Here is a 20,000-nt window from a genome sequence, read left to right on the forward strand (position 1 = left end):
ATATATACATATATATATATATATATATATATATATATATATATATATATATATATATATATATATATATATATATAGGTATGTATGCATATATATATATATGCAGTATATATATACATATATATACACACACATATATATATATATATATATATATATATATATATATATATGTATATGTATAATATATATATATATATATATATATATATATATATATATATATATATATATATATATATATATATAGGTATGTATGCATATATATATATGCAGTATATATATACATATATATACACATATATATATATATATATATATATGTATATATATATATATATATATATATATATATATATATATATATATATATATATATATATATATATATACATACACACAGTATATAATATATATAATAGGAAAGGATTCACTTTATAACACATGACAATTGACCTTCAAACTGAATATATACTCTCACAATTGATAAAAATACATCTATATATGATGAATAAAACCAACATCTTCCACTGTATTCTTTATTGACAATTCAACCATTTCATAGTAACGTTTGTTTATAAGAAAATGTATCACAACACTAAATTTCTTGAAGAAGAATACATCCTCTCCCTCTCACGACCTCTTGGTCAAATTAAGACATTGTGTGAGAGGATGATGAAACTTTCGTCACAGCTGGCTTGTGGAGAGAGAGAGAGAGAGAGAGAGAGAGAGAGAGAGAGAGAGAGAGAGAGAGATTCGAGTTAACTCCTTTATTGAAAAAGGTAGAGAGAAGGAAATTATGACAAGTTTTGGGTATAAGGGGTTTTGAGAGAGAGAGAGAGAGAGAGAGAGAGAGAGAGAGAGAGAGAGAGAGAGAGAGAGAGAGAGACATTTGAGTTAACTCCCGTTATTGGAAGAGAAAGGAAGGGAGAAGAATATGACAAGTTTTGGGTATAAAGAGTTTTTTGAGAGAGAGAGAGAGAGAGAGAGAGAGAGAGAGAGAGAGAGAGAGAGAGAGAGAGAGAGAGAGAGAGAGAGAGAATTTGAGGCAACTCCCGTTATTGGAAAGGAAATGAAGAGAAAAATATGACTTGTTTTGGGTATAAGGAGTTTTGAGAGAGAGAGAGAGAGAGAGAGAGAGAGAGAGAGAGAGAGAGAGAGAGAGAGGAGAGAGAGAGAGAGAGAGATGAAACACTTTAGTCAACCCCTTATTGAAAGAGAAATGAAGAGAAAAATATGACAAGTTTTGGGTATAAGGAGTTCTGAGAGAGAGAGAGAGAGAGAGTGAGAGAGAGAGAGAGAGAGAGAGAGAGAGAGAGAGAGAGAGAGAGAGAGAGAGAGAGAGAGAGAGAGAGAGAGCCACTGGACATGACTTGGAGAGCAGTAATTTCCCACTCCACAGCCCAAGACTTCAAGAATAGTTAAACACTCCGAGTTGAGAGATGAACAAAAAGACGACAAACTTGATGTCGTGATTTCTGCCTTTAAATGTTGACTCCTAAACTAGAGTACAACACACAAGAAATAAAATCTGTCATGGGTTCTTAACCGGGTTAGATATAAAATGTGCGGAATATAATGAGAGATATAATCACCTCTATATAATGTGCGCTCTATAAAACTAATGTTTGATATCAGCTAAAAACTATATATGGCAATCTGCTGCAGGTAATATATTTTGATTGATCTATGAGGACTTTTCTATTCTCAAAAGAAGAGCTCTTTGTGTGCCTTCCCTACAGGAGAGAAGTTTCTCTAAACCAAAGTTTGATAAATGAAGGTCTGGAAATGATTTCAAATATGCATACAGAAGTTCCTCAACTTACGAACTTCATTGATTCCAAGGAGCTGTTTTGAAAATCGAATTGCTTGTAAGTCGAATTAATTGAAAATCGAATTGCTTGTAAGTCGAATTGCTTGTAAGTCGAATTGATTGAAAATTGAATTGTTTGTAAGTCAAATTGATTGAACATTGAAATGTTTGTAAGTCGAATTGATTGAAAATTGAATTGTTTGTAAGTCGAATTGATTGAAAATTGAATTGTTTGTAAGTCGAATTGATTGAACATCGAATCGCTTGTAAGTCAAATTGATTGAAAATCGAATTGATTGCAAGTCGAATTGACTGAAAATCGAATGGTTTGTAAGTCGAATTGACTGCAAATCGAATTTCTTGTAACTCGAATTGATTGGAAATCGAATTGCTTGTAAGTCGAATTGATTGAAAATTGAATTGCTTGTAAGTCGAATTGATTGAAAATCGAATTGCTTGTAAGTCGAATTGATTGAAAATCGAATTGTTAGCAAGTCGAATTGATTGAAAATTTAATTGTTTGAAAATTTAATTGTTTGCAAGTCGAATTGATTGAAAATCGAATTGCTTGTAAGTCGAATTCTGATAATTTTTGCCTCGTGTAGGCCTAACTTGTATCCTATGCCTATGATTTCCAGTTACAAAAGTCAACAAATATTCAGATTTCTTATGAAATAGATATAAGGTTATTACAAATTTCATTTTGTTCACTGTATCAAATGATATAATATTGATTTATTACTGTATTTTTGTAGCTTATCTTTGCTATTTTAAGTTGGTTTTGAGTTTGTATCCCCGAGTGTTCGTAAGTCGAGTGTTTGTTAGTCGAATGTCTCACCATTGTATTTGTCTCTCCAAGTGTTCGTAAATCGAGTATTGAAAAGTCTATTATTCGTAAGTTGAGGTTCTTCTGTTGCTTCCTTCTATAGCATTGTTTGAGCTAAATGCTCAAACTCTTCTATAAGACGGATAAAAACCCAAATGATATCAAAAACATACATTTACATAAGATAAGAGACAGTACAGACAACATCTGTCCTCAATCATTCTTAAATGATTAGCTTCGAACAGAATTTAGCGAAATAAAAATAGGAAAAATTTTCAAGAATATGAATACGTTCGTAACACAGAGGTAACTGTAAACATTATATAATATTGGTCAATGCATAATTATATATCATTACCATAGATTCAAGCTGCACAGGACATGAGCTCTAAAATTATGTTTGAATATTAAAGCATAAACAGTAAATATCAAAGCAGGAAGTAATATTTGTATATATGAAAGTAGGTTTCATTATTATGTGGTTAACATACGAAATCATATGTTTGAATATATTATGTATATACATGTATATATACATATATACTAAATATACATACATATATATATATATATATATATATATATATATATATATATATATACACATATATATATATATATATATATATATATATATCTATATGTATATATATATATATATCTATATGTATATATATGTATATATATATATATATAGATATACATACATATATACACATACATACATACATATATACACACACACACACATATATATATATATATATACAAATATATACATATATACACATATATACATAATATATATATATATATATATATATACATAATATATATATATATATATATATATATATATATATATATATATATATAACATACATACATATATGCATACGTATATATTTATATATAACATACAAATGTATAAATAAGCATATATATGTGTAAAATGAGTAAATATTAATGTATAGATAAGCATATCTATATACATACACTTTTAAAAATGAACTCAGCTTTGAAAAATCCCTGTCATAGGAAATACATTCTTTAAAATTGTATCCAATTTACTATACAGCTTCTTCTGAATAAATAAATGAATGAATAAAATAATAAACATACGAAATAATAAATACAATAAAGGGTTAAATCACCTTATCATTAATATTCAAAGTAAGGAACTTCTAAAAACACACATCTCTCCATAATATACATCATTACCATAGAATGTTGTGGGACAATAGGCTTACAATGACCATGGCTTCATGAGCCCTCTTTATACTTACAGTAATTATTAAGATACTCCCAAAAGATCCCACATGAAGGAAGTAAATTTTTTCAATGATTTTAAAAGGGACAACTTTGGTATCTACAATGTTGTGGGACAATAGGCTTACAATGATCATGGGTTTATGAGCCCTCTTTATTCTTACAGTAAATATCAAGATACTCCTTAAAGATCCCACATGAAGAAGGTACATTTCTTTAATGATTTGAAAAGGGACAAATTTGGTATTTCTTTACAAATACATGTAGCGATTACTGGAAAAATAAATATTTGTTTCAACTAGTTTTCAAAACTACATGACACCTTAATACCTTGATAATTTTCAGTGTGATATGAGACCATGAACATCAAATACTCTTATTTTTTCCTAAACTCTGAACAATATCATAAGAATTAAAATGCATTAATTACATAAGTTCTACCTTACAGTTCTATTAAAAGTACATTTTACACGATGAAGGTTAGGTATCAGAGTTACAATAGTTTGGTTTCAAACAGAGAAAATTCTATTTTTTTCCTGTCACATCTGAAATATTTTACAATAGATTAGGTAGATCATTTATATATGAGTTCCTATCTTCCCATTCATAAGTAAAATTCATAAGAAATTGAATTAAACGGGCAATCCAAATTTAATTTCTTAAGGTTAAAGCCAATTATTAGTGTTAATTCTTCTTAGTGAGGCAGATTTGCACTATCTCGCAGGGGTGCCCTTATAGCTCGGAAAAGTTTCTTGATCGCTGATTGGTTGGACAAGATAATTCTAACCAATCAGAGAGCAGGAAATTTTTCTGAGCTGAAAGGGCACCGCTGCGAGTCAGTGCAAATACGCCTCATTAAAAAAAATTAGTATAGTCCAGTTACATAGACTATTTTATTGACTAAGTTTCAATAGATTTTTGGTTGATGAAAATTTTATCATAATAAAAAATTTCTTGTAATAACCTTTGATAACCCCCCACCCCCCCCCCCCAAAAAAAAATGGAGTTAAAACCTCTCTCTGCGGATTTGCTTGTTTAAAAGCACAGTATACAAAAATATACAAAGAAAATATTTCCGCTGAATATATAAACATTAAAATATATACATTTATATGCTTTAGCCTTCAAAATAAATCAGTGACTTAGAGGAAAAGTGATTTTTTCTTTATCTCTTCTTATGTAAAAATAGATTAGAAAATTCAGAAAAGTGCTATTTTTCCCTTTCTCCAAAAAAATAGCTCAGGTAAAGATTCAATATCACCTCTGCTTCTTTATGAAAAAATAGCGTAGAAACTTTAGGAAAAGAGTTATTTTCATTTCAAGTAAAAAATAGTTTATAAATGTCCAATGAAGAACGATGTATTCCTCTTTTTTTTCATAGGTATAAAATGTTATAGAAATGTTTTGAAAAATGTTATAGAAACGTTTTGATCCCTTTTTTGTCGGAGTGAAATAGCTGAAGATGATTTTCTATGAAGTTCCCACTATCCTAAATATAACCTAGTCCTTGCCATTAAAGTCCTCTATTTGAGGCAGAACTCGATGGGATATCTACTTTCTATACTTACTACACAATTCGAGTATAAAGGATCACAAACTAATGAATTAAGTACAAAAGTTCCTCAACTTACGAACTTAATACGTTCCATGAGGCTTAGAAGTTGAATTTTCTTAAATTTTAGTCTAGGGTAGGCCTAAGTCGAATCACCTCTCTATAACTTCCAGCTACATAAGTAGACAATTGAAATTTCTTAAATTTTGGTCTAAGGTAGGCCTAAGTTGAATCACATGTCTATAACTTCCGGCTACATAAGTAGACAATTAATATAGATTCATATGAAATAGATACGAGGTTAATACAAATATAATTTTGCTTATTGTATTAAATAATATATTGTTTTATTGCAATATTTTTTTTATCTGATATTTGTTATTTTCAGTATTTTTTGTTCTATCCGAATTTAGTTATATTCAGTATTTCTTTATCTGATGTTATTATCAGTTGGATTTGTGTTCGTATCTCCGAATGCTCGTAATTCGAATGTTTGTAAGTCGAACGTTCGTAAGTTGGGTATCTTCTGTATAGCATAATGGTTCAGACAGATCCTACACTACGTAATATACTTTAAATTCTGATATGGAAAAGCTACGCATTCAATTCTAAATCTAGAGAATTTTTTTTTTTTTTTACACGGAATTTCGACCTATGGGAAATTTTATGACACTTTTTAGTAACAGAAGTAATGAAAAGGATTTCAATACATGATCTATACAATAATTACCTTTAATGAACGTTAGACAATATACTAGACCAAAATTACTCAGAAAAATTATTTATAGCTATATACACGTCTAAAAAATCGTTCACATAATGCTAAGTACACACGTGTATGTATGTATGTATGTATGTATATTATATATGTATATGTGTATATATATATATATATATATATATATATATATATATATATATATATATATATATATATATATATATATATATATATATATATATATATATATATATATATATATATATATATATATATGCATATGGAATTTATCCTCGTCACTTATTCAAGGGAAAGCAATATAAATTATTTTCCTAAATCTTCTACGTTCTACTAAGGCTTGTTCTATTCGTGCAAGGAAGATTTTATTATGAAATGCGTATCCTCACTAGCTAGAAAGTTATTCATAAGTCTCAGTTTTCTCTTGAATTTACAAGAATTGGCAGTCCTTTCTGAAAAAAAAAAAATAATCTGACATTTTAAATTCGGTTTTATCCCCAATTTAGTTTTCTGCAAATGGAACGAGCCTTTGTTATTCCAATAGATCACTGCCCTATAATTGGCTAATAGAACGCACCCTAGTGGTTTTCCATTCTGATTACTACACATTGTAGACCATAGTAAATAAGATAGTTTACTTCATTCACCAACATTACTCCACTGTACATGACGACATATAAAAAGGTGGCTTTGCATTCGCCCGAATACGCAAGGAATAAGAAATATTGCAATACTCATGAATATAATATGGCCTAAACATTAAAAGTTGCACAGTCGAGATAAAACAATCTTCAGATATCACATTTGGTTCTGTTATTCCCAACTCTCGGGGAAAAAAATTGCCTTTTCCTATACCAAAACTGAAAAATCAACACCATATGCATAATCACTGAAAATCACCTTCCTCGCTAGTTGTTAAATACCATTAAAGAAGGTGACTTAGCCTGCTCCATCTCAATTAACACAAGCTACCTCTTAAAAAAATCCCAGACTCTAGGGCTAAGGCTCCAAGCTGTCTCTAAGGCCCTTCGGGGATGTGGTTCATGGTCTGACATGAAATCGTGCTTTTTAGCATTTCGAAAGAACCCCTACAGGATCTGAATATTCAAGAGACATCCATTTTTACAAAGTATGACTAAAAAAAAGTGTGTTAACAATCAGAGAACGTAAATAATTGTTTAATGTAACGGATGCAATACTCCTCGCTATAACAAAATCACAACCGTTATCATAAGCGTATCCGGAGACAGAATCCTTAGGAATACGAGAGTTTTTAAAATAACACAAGACACAACAAAGATTTTGATATGAAGACTTACATTCACATGTACTTAATACCTAAGGAGATCGTACCATCCCTCTGGGAGGTAAACTACAGTGCTACTATGACTCTGAAAATACATTCTTCAAATGAAAAAAATACTACAGTATGATACACTTTTCGAGACAACCCCAAAGAGCGGAAGAGATTTATAGTGATGACACACGAGAATATTGTATTGCATCACCTTGATTTTTTCCAGTCTGTAATCTTAGCAACATATCGCTCTCAAAATTGAAGCTACAGAATCTTAAGGGCAAGTTTGAAGTAAGATGAATATTGGTGGCAAATTTGAAGCTAAAGAATATTGCTCTCAAAATTGAAGCAGCAGAATCTTCAGGGCAAATTTGAAGCTAAAGAATATTGCTCTCAAAATTGAAACGGCAGAATCTTCAGGGCAAATTTGAAGCTAAAGAATATTGCTCTCAAAATTGAAGCAGCAGAATCTTCAGGGCAAATTTGAAGCTAAAGAATATTGCTCTCAAAATTGAAGCAGCAGAATCTTCAGGGCAAATTTGAAGCAACATAATATCGAAGGGAAATTTGAAGCAACGAAACAATGCTCTTAAAATTGAAGCTACGGAATTTTAAGGGCAAATTTGAAGCAACAGAATACTGATGGCAAATTTGAAGCGACAGAATATAGCTGTCAAAATTGAAGCAGCAGAATCTTAAGGGCAAATTTGAAGTAACGGAATACTGATGGCAAATTTGAAACAACGGTACATTGCTGTCAAAATTGAAGCTACAGACTCTTAAGGGCAAATTTGAAGCAAGGGAACATAGTTGTCAAAATTGAAGCTACAGCACTTTCAGGGCAAATTTGAGGCAACATAATATTGATAGGAAATTTGAAGCAACGGAACATTGCTGCCAAAATTGAAGCCACAAAATTTTAGGGGCAAATTTGAAGCAACGGAATTAGTACGGCAAAGTTTGCGCTCATGTAACAATCCTTCATGGCTAAATTGAAGATACACAAGTTTGATCTAGTGCAGCATTTGAAAGCAAAATCATAGTTAAACAACTTTTAAACATATCGAAGCAACTAGATTTTTAATTGTACAAGAACAATGAATGGACTTTTTCCATTGTTCATTAACAATGAAAAGACTATTTCCATAGTTCAAAAACAGTAAAAAGACTATTTCCATTCTTCAAAGACAATGAAAGGACAGTCTTTTCATTATGCAAGAACTCAAAAAGGGTTACCTTGTTCAAAGCTGATCAAAAAGAAATAAAATGTCATATATATATTTTCATTTGTTCAAAAATAATGAAAAGACTATTTCCATTGCTCAAAAACAATGAAAAGACTCTTTCCATTGTTCAAAAACAATGAAAAGGCAATCTTTTCATTATGCGAGAACTCAAAAAGGGCCTCCTTTTGCAAATTTGATCAATGAGAAACAAGATATCAGAAAACTTGATGTGTCATACAATGCTAGTGGCATTTTTAATTCATATCGGAAGCAGGTCTTCTTAATGCTATTTAACTTTTATAGCATGTTCTGGTTTTAATAGAATATTTTTTTAATCTTTAAACGATATCGGCGTCAATGACCTTCGATGTCAGTATGCCAGAAAACTTCTGATAATTCATTCATTCCTCGTGTGTCACCACTTCCAGAACGCCTTGATTTCCCAGCTACTCTACGACAAATACATTGGAACAAATCCATTACGATACTTTGGTCCACTAAAAAGTCCGAACTGTTTTCCGACAGCGTGATAAGTCATTAATGAACTTCCCTGAAACAGGACTACGTGACCTTGGCTGTTAGACCACGTCTGTTGCGTCATTTCAGACTCGGGTATCAAGCAGGTTCCAGATTATTGATTTTTTTTTTTTTTTTTTTATATCCATTTTTTCCATTGTCTTGGAAGTTTCCTAAAATGGATTTGGTAGTTATATATATCTGTTAAATGCCATTACCCCCCTTGTGTATGAATATTAAGTTTATTTTTCTATAATCTACCCTGATAACATTGAATAAACCCAATGTTATAGTAATTTAGGTATTCCCCTGTCTGGTTGCAATATTCCATGAAATATGTTTTAGTAATGTTTTTATGCCAAATCGTTCATAATTTTGGAAAAACATATGATCTTTGGATTTCTCTATTACGAAAGAGTCATACATCCTTATCCTAAAACCTGCTTGCTTTATCCCGATACATAAGCCTGATACCTTATATTACCATCACACATACTGTACACCTAAGAAATTACTCAAGAGAGATTCAACCACTTCACAACCTCTTAAACTTCTAAGACGACGACGACTTAACCTCGCTCGGCCACCTAAGCCTGGTTGAAGTCCGAACTGAACTCGGGCTCCTCCGTGTCCGGTGGAATCTCGGTGGTCGTGGAACCCTTGAGGTGGGGTGGGATGTGAGGGAGCAAATCGTCGGGTCGGAGGACCGGGGTGACGTTGAACGGAGGTGAGATCATCAACAGCCAGGTGATGAAGCCGGCCATGACTAAGAAGGTGAAGCTGGCCGCGTACCAAGTGATGAACCTCATTGGCCCAGTCAGTTTGCCTTCCCCGAGTCGCAGAACTACCGTCTCCTTCTTCACGACTCTGCCTTCGCCGTCTTCGCCTTCTTCGGAGCCCCCGCCGCCCTCCTCCTCCTCCCCGCTGGGGTTTCCCGTGGGGCTGCCCGCCTCAAGGTCCGGGTTCGCCGGCCGAGGTTTCTTCTCGGTCCTTATCTCGTCCATTTCCATCTGCCGGGATTAAAAATGGGTTTAGAATTGTGCAAATCTTGTCTGTCAATCCGTCTAGATGATATAGTCATTTGCAAATCATTTCTTCTTCTTATATCATTATTATTATCATTACTTGCTAAGCTACAACCCTAGTTGGAAAAGCAGGGTGCTATAAGTACAGGGGCTTCAGCAGGGAAAATAGCCCAGTGAGGAAAGGAAAAAAAAGAAAGAAGATATTTTACAAATGGGTTTAGAATTGTGCAAATCTTGTCTGTCAATCCGTCTAGATGATATTTGCAAATCATTTATTATTATTATTACTATTATTATCATTACTTGCTAAGCTACAACCCTAGTTGGAAAAGCAGGATGCTATAAGTCCAGGGGCTCCAACAGGGAAAATAGCCCAGTGAGGAAAGGAAAAAAAAAAAGATATTTTACAAATGGGTTTAGAAAAGTGCAATCTTGGTTGTCAATCCATCTAGATGATTGTCATTTGCAAATCATTTATTATTATTATTATTATTATTATTATTATTATTATTATTATTATTATTATTACTTGCTAAGCTACAACCCTAGTTGGAAAAAAAGGATGCTATAAGTCCAGGGGCTCCAACAGGGAAAATAGCCCAGTGAGGAAAGGAAAAAAAAAAGAAAAAAAGATATTTTACAAATGGGTTTAGAATTGTGCAAATCTTGTCTGTCAATCCGTCTAGATGATATAGTCATTTGCAAATCAATTATTATTATTATTATTATTATTATTATTATTATTATTATTACTTGCTAAGCTACAACCCTAGTTGGAAAAGCAGGATGCTATAAGTCCAGGGGCTCCAACAGGGAAAATAGCCCAGTGAGGAAAGGAAAAAAAAAAGATATTTTACAAATGGGTTTAGAATTGTGCAAATCTTGTCTGTCAATCCGTCTAGATGATATAGTCATTTGCAAATCATTTCTTATTATTATTATTATTATTATTATTATTATTATTACTTGCTATGCTACAACCCTAGTTGGAAAAGCAGGATGCTATAAGTCCAGGGGCTCCAAAAGGGAAAATAGCCCAGTGAGGAAAGGGAAAAAAAAGAAAAAAGATATCTTACAAATGGGTTAAGAATTGTGCAAATCTTGTCTGCCAATCCGTCTAGATGATATAGTCATTTGCAAATCATTTATCATTATTATTATTATCATCATTATTATCATTATTATTATTACTTGCTAAGCTACAACCCTAGTTGGAAAAGTAGGATGCCATATGCCCTGGGATTCCAACAAGAAAAATAGCCCAGTGAGGAAAGGAAAAAAGGAAAAAAAATACTTTGAGAACAGTAACAACATTAAAATAAATATCTATATAATCTATAAAAAACTTAAACAAAACAAGAGGAAGAGAAATAAGATAGAATAGAGTGCTCTAGTTTCTAAGAATTCATTAGATTAGTGTTCATTTACAACTGTTGGTAGAGATATTTCAGTGTTATGAAATTCAATGTAATTTACAGAAAAACATATTTTAATCTATATAGAATACACCATATTTCAAAATAATTAGGATAAATGCTAGGACAGATGTTGTTTCTTCCCAAGGTGAAGCTGAATATTTGAAACTTGAAGGCTATAGGCTTAATATTATGAATAACATTTCAATACGAAGAAAAACATTATAGATATGTATAACAAATTCCATATCTACGGAACTTGTAAATTATTTTGACTATAGAATAGAGTAAAAAAAAAAAAAAAAAAAAAAAAAAAACAACAACAACAACAAAAACAACAATAATAATATCTATAAATAACAATAATAATAATAAATCCTCATTATCATCATCATAATAAATAATAACAATGTAATCAACACCACCATCATCATCATAATAATAATAATAACAATAATAATAATATTAATAAATATTGTTAATCTATTAGGGTGAATGTCTAATGCGTAGAGAGATCAATTATGAAAATACAATGCCAACTAGACTACCAACTAAAAAAACACCGATAACAACAATAACAACAACAACTAATGACAATAACAGTATAATCAAAACATCCTACTCATCATCACAAATAACAATAAAATAGGAAAAAGCTTTGACTGAGTTCGTCGTATTGTCCAACTGAAAGTTCACCAGGAGTAACTACGGATGTGGTTTGCTTTAAGCCCTTCTTATCCCAGAGGTAGATGAAAGGCTTTACTTTAGTCTTTAGGCTTTATTAATTTCAGTTTCAAGTTCCGAGGCTTCGTATAAAGTTTGGCTTTATTAACCTCCATTTTAAGACTTGTCCCGTGTTGAGTAGACCAAATTTATTATTATTATTATTATTATTATTATTATTATTATTATTATTATTTTTATTATTATTATTATTATTATTAATTTTATTATTATTATTATTATTATTATTATTATTATTATTATTATTGTCACTATCATTATTATCATTATCATTACTATCTTTATTTTATCATTATTATTATTATTATTATTATTATTATTATTATTATTATTATTATTATCACTTGTAAAGTTACAACCCTAGTTGGAAAAGCAGGATGCTATATGCCCAGGGGCTCCTACAGGGAAAACAGCTCAGTGAGGAGAAAGGAAACAAGGAGAAATAAAATATTTTAAGAAGAGTAACAACATTAAAACAAATACCTACTATATAAACTATAAAAACTTTAACAAAACTTTAACAAAACTAAAGAAAATATCGTTCTGACTTTAATGGTTTTATTAAGAGATTTTCGAAGATTCCTTCATCGTTCAATACTCCTAGATTTACTGTGTAAGTGCAAGTGAGTCACAAGGACGCTTGAAAGTCAAAGATTACACACAGGTATCCGGCATAACCTTTCAACAAAAACGAAAATAAGAAATAAAAGGTTACCTTTAACTACCTGAAGAATATGTCCTATTTCATAGAAATCAAAATTGGATAAAAATACTTTATTGCATTTACCAATTGTCCACAGGAAAAATATTGAAAATTGGCTAAAATATCTTGAAATGGGCAATTGTTATTTTTCGTTCCCAAACATTTCTACCAGTTTTCGAGTGTTTAATGATATAGAAATGATTCTATGTAAGCTATGGTAAGCAGCTCTTCTGGGAGAAGGACACTCCAAAATCCAACCATTGTTCTCTAGTCTTGGGTAGTGCCATAGCCTCTGTACCATGGTCTTCCACTGTCTTGAGTTAGAGTTCTCTTGCTTGAAGGTACACTCGGGCACACTATTCTATCTCATTTCTCTTCCTCTTTTTTTGTTAAAGTTTTCACAGTTTATATAGGAAATATTTATTTAAATGTCATTGTTCTCAAAATATATTATTTTTCCTAGTTTCCTTTCCTCGCTGGGCTATTTTTCCTGTTGGGGCCTCTGGGCTTATAGCATCCTGCTTTCCCAACTAGGATTGTAGCTTAGCAAGTAATAATAATAATAACTGGTGAATAAAAAATACATATTGATCAGTAAATAAATGAATGTTAATTAGAGACTGGAATAATATTTAATAGATGGAAAAAGATTCTAAAATGATTGTACACTTATGATAAATAATTTATGATATTTAAAGGTTACGATGGGACGACTAAATATTTAATAAGCTAGTTCAGAATTCCTGGTCATCCACACAAATAAAAGTTGTATCTCATTTCTCTTCCTCTTGTTTGTTTTGAAGTTTATATAGTTTATATTTGAAAGATGTAATTTAATGTTGTTACCGTTCAAAAAAAATTTCAATTTGTTTATTACTTTTCTTGTAGTTTACTTATTTCCTTTCCTCACTCGGCTATTTCTCCCCGTTGGAGCCCTTAAACTCATAGCAACTTGCTATTATTATTGGTAATAATAACAACAACAACAACAACAACAATAATAATAATAATAATAATAATACAAAAAGGATTTAAAACTTCTATTGAAAAAAGTATTCACGAACCAATACATTTTTTATTCAAAAACACATTCATATAGCTAGCAAAAATTGCAATTGTAAATACAGTATATGTAAAATAAATCATTCATGTGAATATACTACGATGTATAAATGTTATAAATTGTAAAATTGTAAATGTATATTGTATAATAAAAAATAGTGACAATTGTGAAACCGGATATGAAAATCGATGACTTGACATTGAAGTGAGAATGAACTACTGGAGATGGGTGGGATGAGAAAAGCTGGGGGGCGAACGAATGCCAGCCAGTAAGAAAAGGCCCATTAATATTGCAACGCTTAATCCAGAGGACCATTCAGACGCAGAGAAAGCACGAAATGGGAGATACAGAACGATGAATAAAGAGAAAGCAAAGAAAGGAGGAGGGGATAACGGAGATCGATATATTTGCTTTCCTCTCTGGGCTATTTTCCCTGTTGGGGCCCCTGGGCTTATAGGAGATACAGAACGATGGATAAAGAGAAAGGAAAGAAAGGAAGAGGGGATAACGGAGATCAATATATTTGCTTTCCTCACTGGGCTATTTTCCCTGTTGGGGCCCCTGGGCTTATAGGAGATACAGAACGATGGATAAAGAGAAAGGAAAGAAAGGAAGAGGGGATAACGGAGATCAATATATTTGCTTTCCTCACTGGGCTATTTTCCCTGTTGGGGCCCCTGGGCTTATAGGAGATACAGAACGATGGATAAAGAGAAAGGAAAGAAAGGAAGAGGGGATAACGGAGATCAATATATTTGCTTTCCTCACTGGGCTATTTTCCCTGTTGGGGCCCCTGGGCTTATAGGAGATACAGAACGATGGATAAAGAGAAAGGAAAGAAAGGAAGAGGGGATAACGGAGATCAATATATTTGCTTTCCTCACTGGGCTATTTTCCCTGTTGGGGCCCCTGGGCTTATAGGAGATACAGAACGATGGATAAAGAGAAAGGAAAGAAAGGAAGAGGGGATAACGGAGATCAATATATTTGCTTTCCTCACTGGGCTATTTTCCCTGTTGGGGCCCCTGGGCTTATAGGAGATACAGAACGATGGATAAAGAGAAAGGAAAGAAAGGAAGAGGGGATAACGGAGATCAATATATTTGCTTTCCTCACTGGGCTATTTTCCCTGTTGGGGCCCCTGGGCTTATAGGAGATACAGAACGATGGATAAAGAGAAAGGAAAGAAAGGAAGAGGGGATAACGGAGATCAATATATTTGCTTTCCTCACTGGGCTATTTTCCCTGTTGGGGCCCCTGGGCTTATAGGAGATACAGAACGATGGATAAAGAGAAAGGAAAGAAAGGAAGAGGGGATAACGGAGATCAATATATTTGCTTTCCTCACTGGGCTATTTTCCCTGTTGGGGCCCCTGGGCTTATAGGAGATACAGAACGATGGATAAAGAGAAAGGAAAGAAAGGAAGAGGGGATAACGGAGATCAATATATTTGCTTTCCTCACTGGGCTATTTTCCCTGTTGGGGCCCCTGGGCTTATAGGAGATACAGAACGATGGATAAAGAGAAAGGAAAGAAAGGAAGAGGGGATAACGGAGATCAATATATTTGCTTTCCTCACTGGGCTATTTTCCCTGTTGGGGCCCCTGGGCTTATAGGAGATACAGAACGATGGATAAAGAGAAAGGAAAGAAAGGAAGAGGGGATAACGGAGATCAATATATTTGCTTTCCTCACTGGGCTATTTTCCCTGTTGGGGCCCCTGGGCTTATAGGAGATACAGAACGATGGATAAAGAGAAAGGAAAGAAAGGAAGAGGGGATAACGGAGATCAATATATTTGCTTTCCTCACTGGGCTATTTTCCCTGTTGGGGCCCCTGGGCTTATAGGAGATACAGAACGATGGATAAAGAGAAAGGAAAGAAAGGAAGAGGGGATAACGGAGATCGATATATTTGCTTTCCTCACTGGGCTATTTTCCCTGTTGGGGCCCCTGGGCTTATAGGAGATACAGAACGATGGATAAAGAGAAAGGAAAGAAAGGAAGAGGGGATAACGGAGATCGATATATTTGCTTTCCTCACTGGGCTATTTTCCCTGTTGGGGCCCCTGGGCTTATAGGAGATACAGAACGATGGATAAAGAGAAAGGAAAGAAAGGAAGAGGGGATAACGGAGATCGATATATTTGCTTTCCTCACTGGGCTATTTTCCCTGTTGGGGCCCCTGGGCTTATAGGAGATACAGAACGATGGATAAAGAGAAAGGAAAGAAAGGAAGAGGGGATAACGGAGATCGATATATTTGCTTTCCTCACTGGGCTATTTTCCCTGTTGGGGCCCCTGGGCTTATAGGAGATACAGAACGATGGATAAAGAGAAAGGAAAGAAAGGAAGAGGGGATAACGGAGATCAATATATTTGCTTTCCTCACTGGGCTATTTTCCCTGTTGGGGCCCCTGGGCTTATAGGAGATACAGAACGATGGATAAAGAGAAAGGAAAGAAAGGAAGAGGGGATAACGGAGATCAATATATTTGCTTTCCTCACTGGGCTATTTTCCCTGTTGGGGCCCCTGGGCTTATAGGAGATACAGAACGATGGATAAAGAGAAAGGAAAGAAAGGAAGAGGGGATAACGGAGATCAATATATTTGCTTTCCTCACTGGGCTATTTTCCCTGTTGGGGCCCCTGGGCTTATAGGAGATACAGAACGATGGATAAAGAGAAAGGAAAGAAAGGAAGAGGGGATAACGGAGATCAATATATTTGCTTTCCTCACTGGGCTATTTTCCCTGTTGGGGCCCCTGGGCTTATAGGAGATACAGAACGATGGATAAAGAGAAAGGAAAGAAAGGAAGAGGGGATAACGGAGATCAATATATTTGCTTTCCTCACTGGGCTATTTTCCCTGTTGGGGCCCCTGGGCTTATAGGAGATACAGAACGATGGATAAAGAGAAAGGAAAGAAAGGAAGAGGGGATAACGGAGATCAATATATTTGCTTTCCTCACTGGGCTATTTTCCCTGTTGGGGCCCCTGGGCTTATAGGAGATACAGAACGATGGATAAAGAGAAAGGAAAGAAAGGAAGAGGGGATAACGGAGATCGATATATTTGCTTTCCTCACTGGGCTATTTTCCCTGTTGGGGCCCCTGGGCTTATAGGAGATACAGAACGATGGATAAAGAGAAAGGAAAGAAAGGAAGAGGGGATAACGGAGATCAATATATTTGCTTTCCTCACTGGGCTATTTTCCCTGTTGGGGCCCCTGGGCTTATAGGAGATACAGAACGATGGATAAAGAGAAAGGAAAGAAAGGAAGAGGGGATAACGGAGATCAATATATTTGCTTTCCTCACTGGGCTATTTTCCCTGTTGGGGCCCCTGGGCTTATAGGAGATACAGAACGATGGATAAAGAGAAAGGAAAGAAAGGAAGAGGGGATAACGGAGATCAATATATTTGCTTTCCTCACTGGGCTATTTTCCCTGTTGGGGCCCCTGGGCTTATAGGAGATACAGAACGATGGATAAAGAGAAAGGAAAGAAAGGAAGAGGGGATAACGGAGATCGATATATTTGCTTTCCTCACTGGGCTATTTTCCCTGTTGGGGCCCCTGGGCTTATAGGAGATACAGAACGATGGATAAAGAGAAAGGAAAGAAAGGAAGAGGGGATAACGGAGATCGATATATTTGCTTTCCTCACTGGGCTATTTTCCCTGTTGGGGCCCCTGGGCTTATAGGAGATACAGAACGATGGATAAAGAGAAAGGAAAGAAAGGAAGAGGGGATAACGGAGATCGATATATTTGCTTTCCTCACTGGGCTATTTTCCCTGTTGGGGCCCCTGGGCTTATAGGAGATACAGAACGATGGATAAAGAGAAAGGAAAGAAAGGAAGAGGGGATAACGGAGATCGATATATTTGCTTTCCTCTCTGGGCTATTTTCCTTGTTGGGGCCCCTGGGCTTATAGGAGATACAGAACGATGGATAAAGAGAAAGGAAAGAAAGGAAGAGGGGATAACGGAGATCAATATATTTGCTTTCCTCACTGGGCTATTTTCCCTGTTGGGGCCCCCTGGGCTTATAGGAGATACAGAACGATGGATAAAGAGAAAGGAAAGAAAGGAAGAGGGGATAACGGAGATCGATATATTTGCTTTCCTCACTGGGCTATTTTCCCTGTTGGGGCCCCTGGGCTTATAGGAGATACAGAACGATGGATAAAGAGGAAAGGAAAGAAAGGAAGAGGGGATAACGGAGATCAATATATTTGCTTTCCTCACTGGGCTATTTTCCCTGTTGGGGCCCTGGGCTTATAGGAGATACAGAACGATGGATAAGAGAAAGGAAAGAAAGGAAGAGGGGATAACGGAGATCAATATATTTGCTTTCCTCACTGGGCTATTTTCCTGTTGGGGCCCCTGGGCTTATAGGAGATACAGAACGATGGATAAAGAGAAAGGAAAGAAAGGAAGAGGGGATAACGGAGATCAATATATTTGCTTTCCTCACTGGGCTATTTTCCCTGTTGGGGCCCCTGGGCTTATAGGAGATACAGAACGATGGATAAAGAGAAAGGAAAGAAAGGAAGAGGGGATAACGGAGATCAATATATTTGCTTTCCTCACTGGGCTATTTTCCTGTTGGGGCCCCCTGGGCTTATAGGAGATACAGAACGATGGATAAAGAGAAAGGAAAGAAAGGAAAGAGGGGATAACGGAGATCGATATATTTGCTTTCCTCTCTGGGCTATTTTCCCTGTTGGGGCCCCTGGGCTTATAGGAGATACAGAACGATGATAAAGAGAAAGGAAAGAAAGGAAGAGGGGGGGGATAACGGAGATCGATATATTTGCTTTCCTCACTGGGCTATTTTCCTTGTTGGGGCCCCTGGGCTTATAGGAGATACAGGCTGATGGATAAAGAGAAAGGAAGAGGGGGATAACGGAGATCGATATATTTGCTTTCCTCACTGGGCTATTTTCCCTGTTGGGGCCCCCTGGGCTTATAGCATCCTGGTTTTTCCAACTAGGGTTGTGGCTTAGAAAGTAATAATTTTGTGTGTATTGTTTTGGTGATATTTCGCCTACTTTTAAATTGCTTAATTTATTTATATTGCATTACTTGTACTAGCCATTCTTTCTCTCTCTCCCTCTCTCTCTCTCTCTCTCTCTCTCTCTCTCTCTCTCTCTCTCTCTCTAGCTCTCTCTCTCGCAAAATCACGTGTTTTCTTAGTTATTACTTAAAATTAATTTTGATAAAAACTACTTCTACCTCAAAAGATCGCATTCAAGCCATACTTTGATCATGAATTTTCAGATTGATATAAATACATCGATTAACACTCTCTCTCTCTCTCCTCTCTCTCTCTCTCTCTCTCTCTCTCTCTCCTCTCTCTCTCTCTCTCTCTCTCTCTCTCTCTCTCTCTCTCCAAATACTTATATTCACATGGCATTATATTTATAATCTTTAGCTTCTCAGACACATTTTCAACGTATTGTATTTAATTTTATATTTTATGAAGCCTTATTTAAGTGATAAGTCCTTCTCATTCCTATGGTTGAAATTTGCATTTAAAATACTGGTAATTACTTGTAATTTCAACCCAATTGCAATCCTATTTATGGAACTTTTAACTATAACTCCCCCCCCTCTCTCTCTCTCTCTCTCTCTCTCTCTCTCTCTCTCTCTCTCTCTCTCTCTCTCTCTCTCTCTCTCTCTCTCTCTCTCTCATTCAGAATAGAAGTTTTCAAATGTAAAATCTCAAGTTGGACGAACAAGATTATTGAGACGGAGGTAAAAGGGGTAATATGTTAAGGACGGAAGGACATTAAAAAATATGACAG

The 20,000-nt window shown here is 34.6% G+C and overlaps 1 protein-coding gene across 3 annotated transcripts in view; it reads right to left on the reverse strand.

Moving 5' to 3' along the window:
* Positions 1-9,048: 9,048 nt before the first annotated feature.
* Positions 9,049-20,000, reverse strand: part of LOC137614756 (uncharacterized) — a 268,283-nt gene continuing 257,331 nt past the window's right edge. For all 3 annotated transcript variants that reach the window (XM_068344427.1, XM_068344426.1, XM_068344425.1), the window contains exon 2: positions 9,049-10,248. In XM_068344427.1, the coding sequence (XP_068200528.1) occupies positions 9,826-10,248 (423 nt within the window). In that variant the 3' untranslated portion in view covers positions 9,049-9,825. The remainder of the gene's footprint in view (positions 10,249-20,000) is intronic.

Source organism: Palaemon carinicauda, chromosome 21 (genome assembly GCF_036898095.1).
Source record: "Palaemon carinicauda isolate YSFRI2023 chromosome 21, ASM3689809v2, whole genome shotgun sequence".
In the NCBI taxonomy this organism is placed as follows: Eukaryota; Metazoa; Arthropoda; class Malacostraca; order Decapoda; family Palaemonidae; genus Palaemon; species Palaemon carinicauda.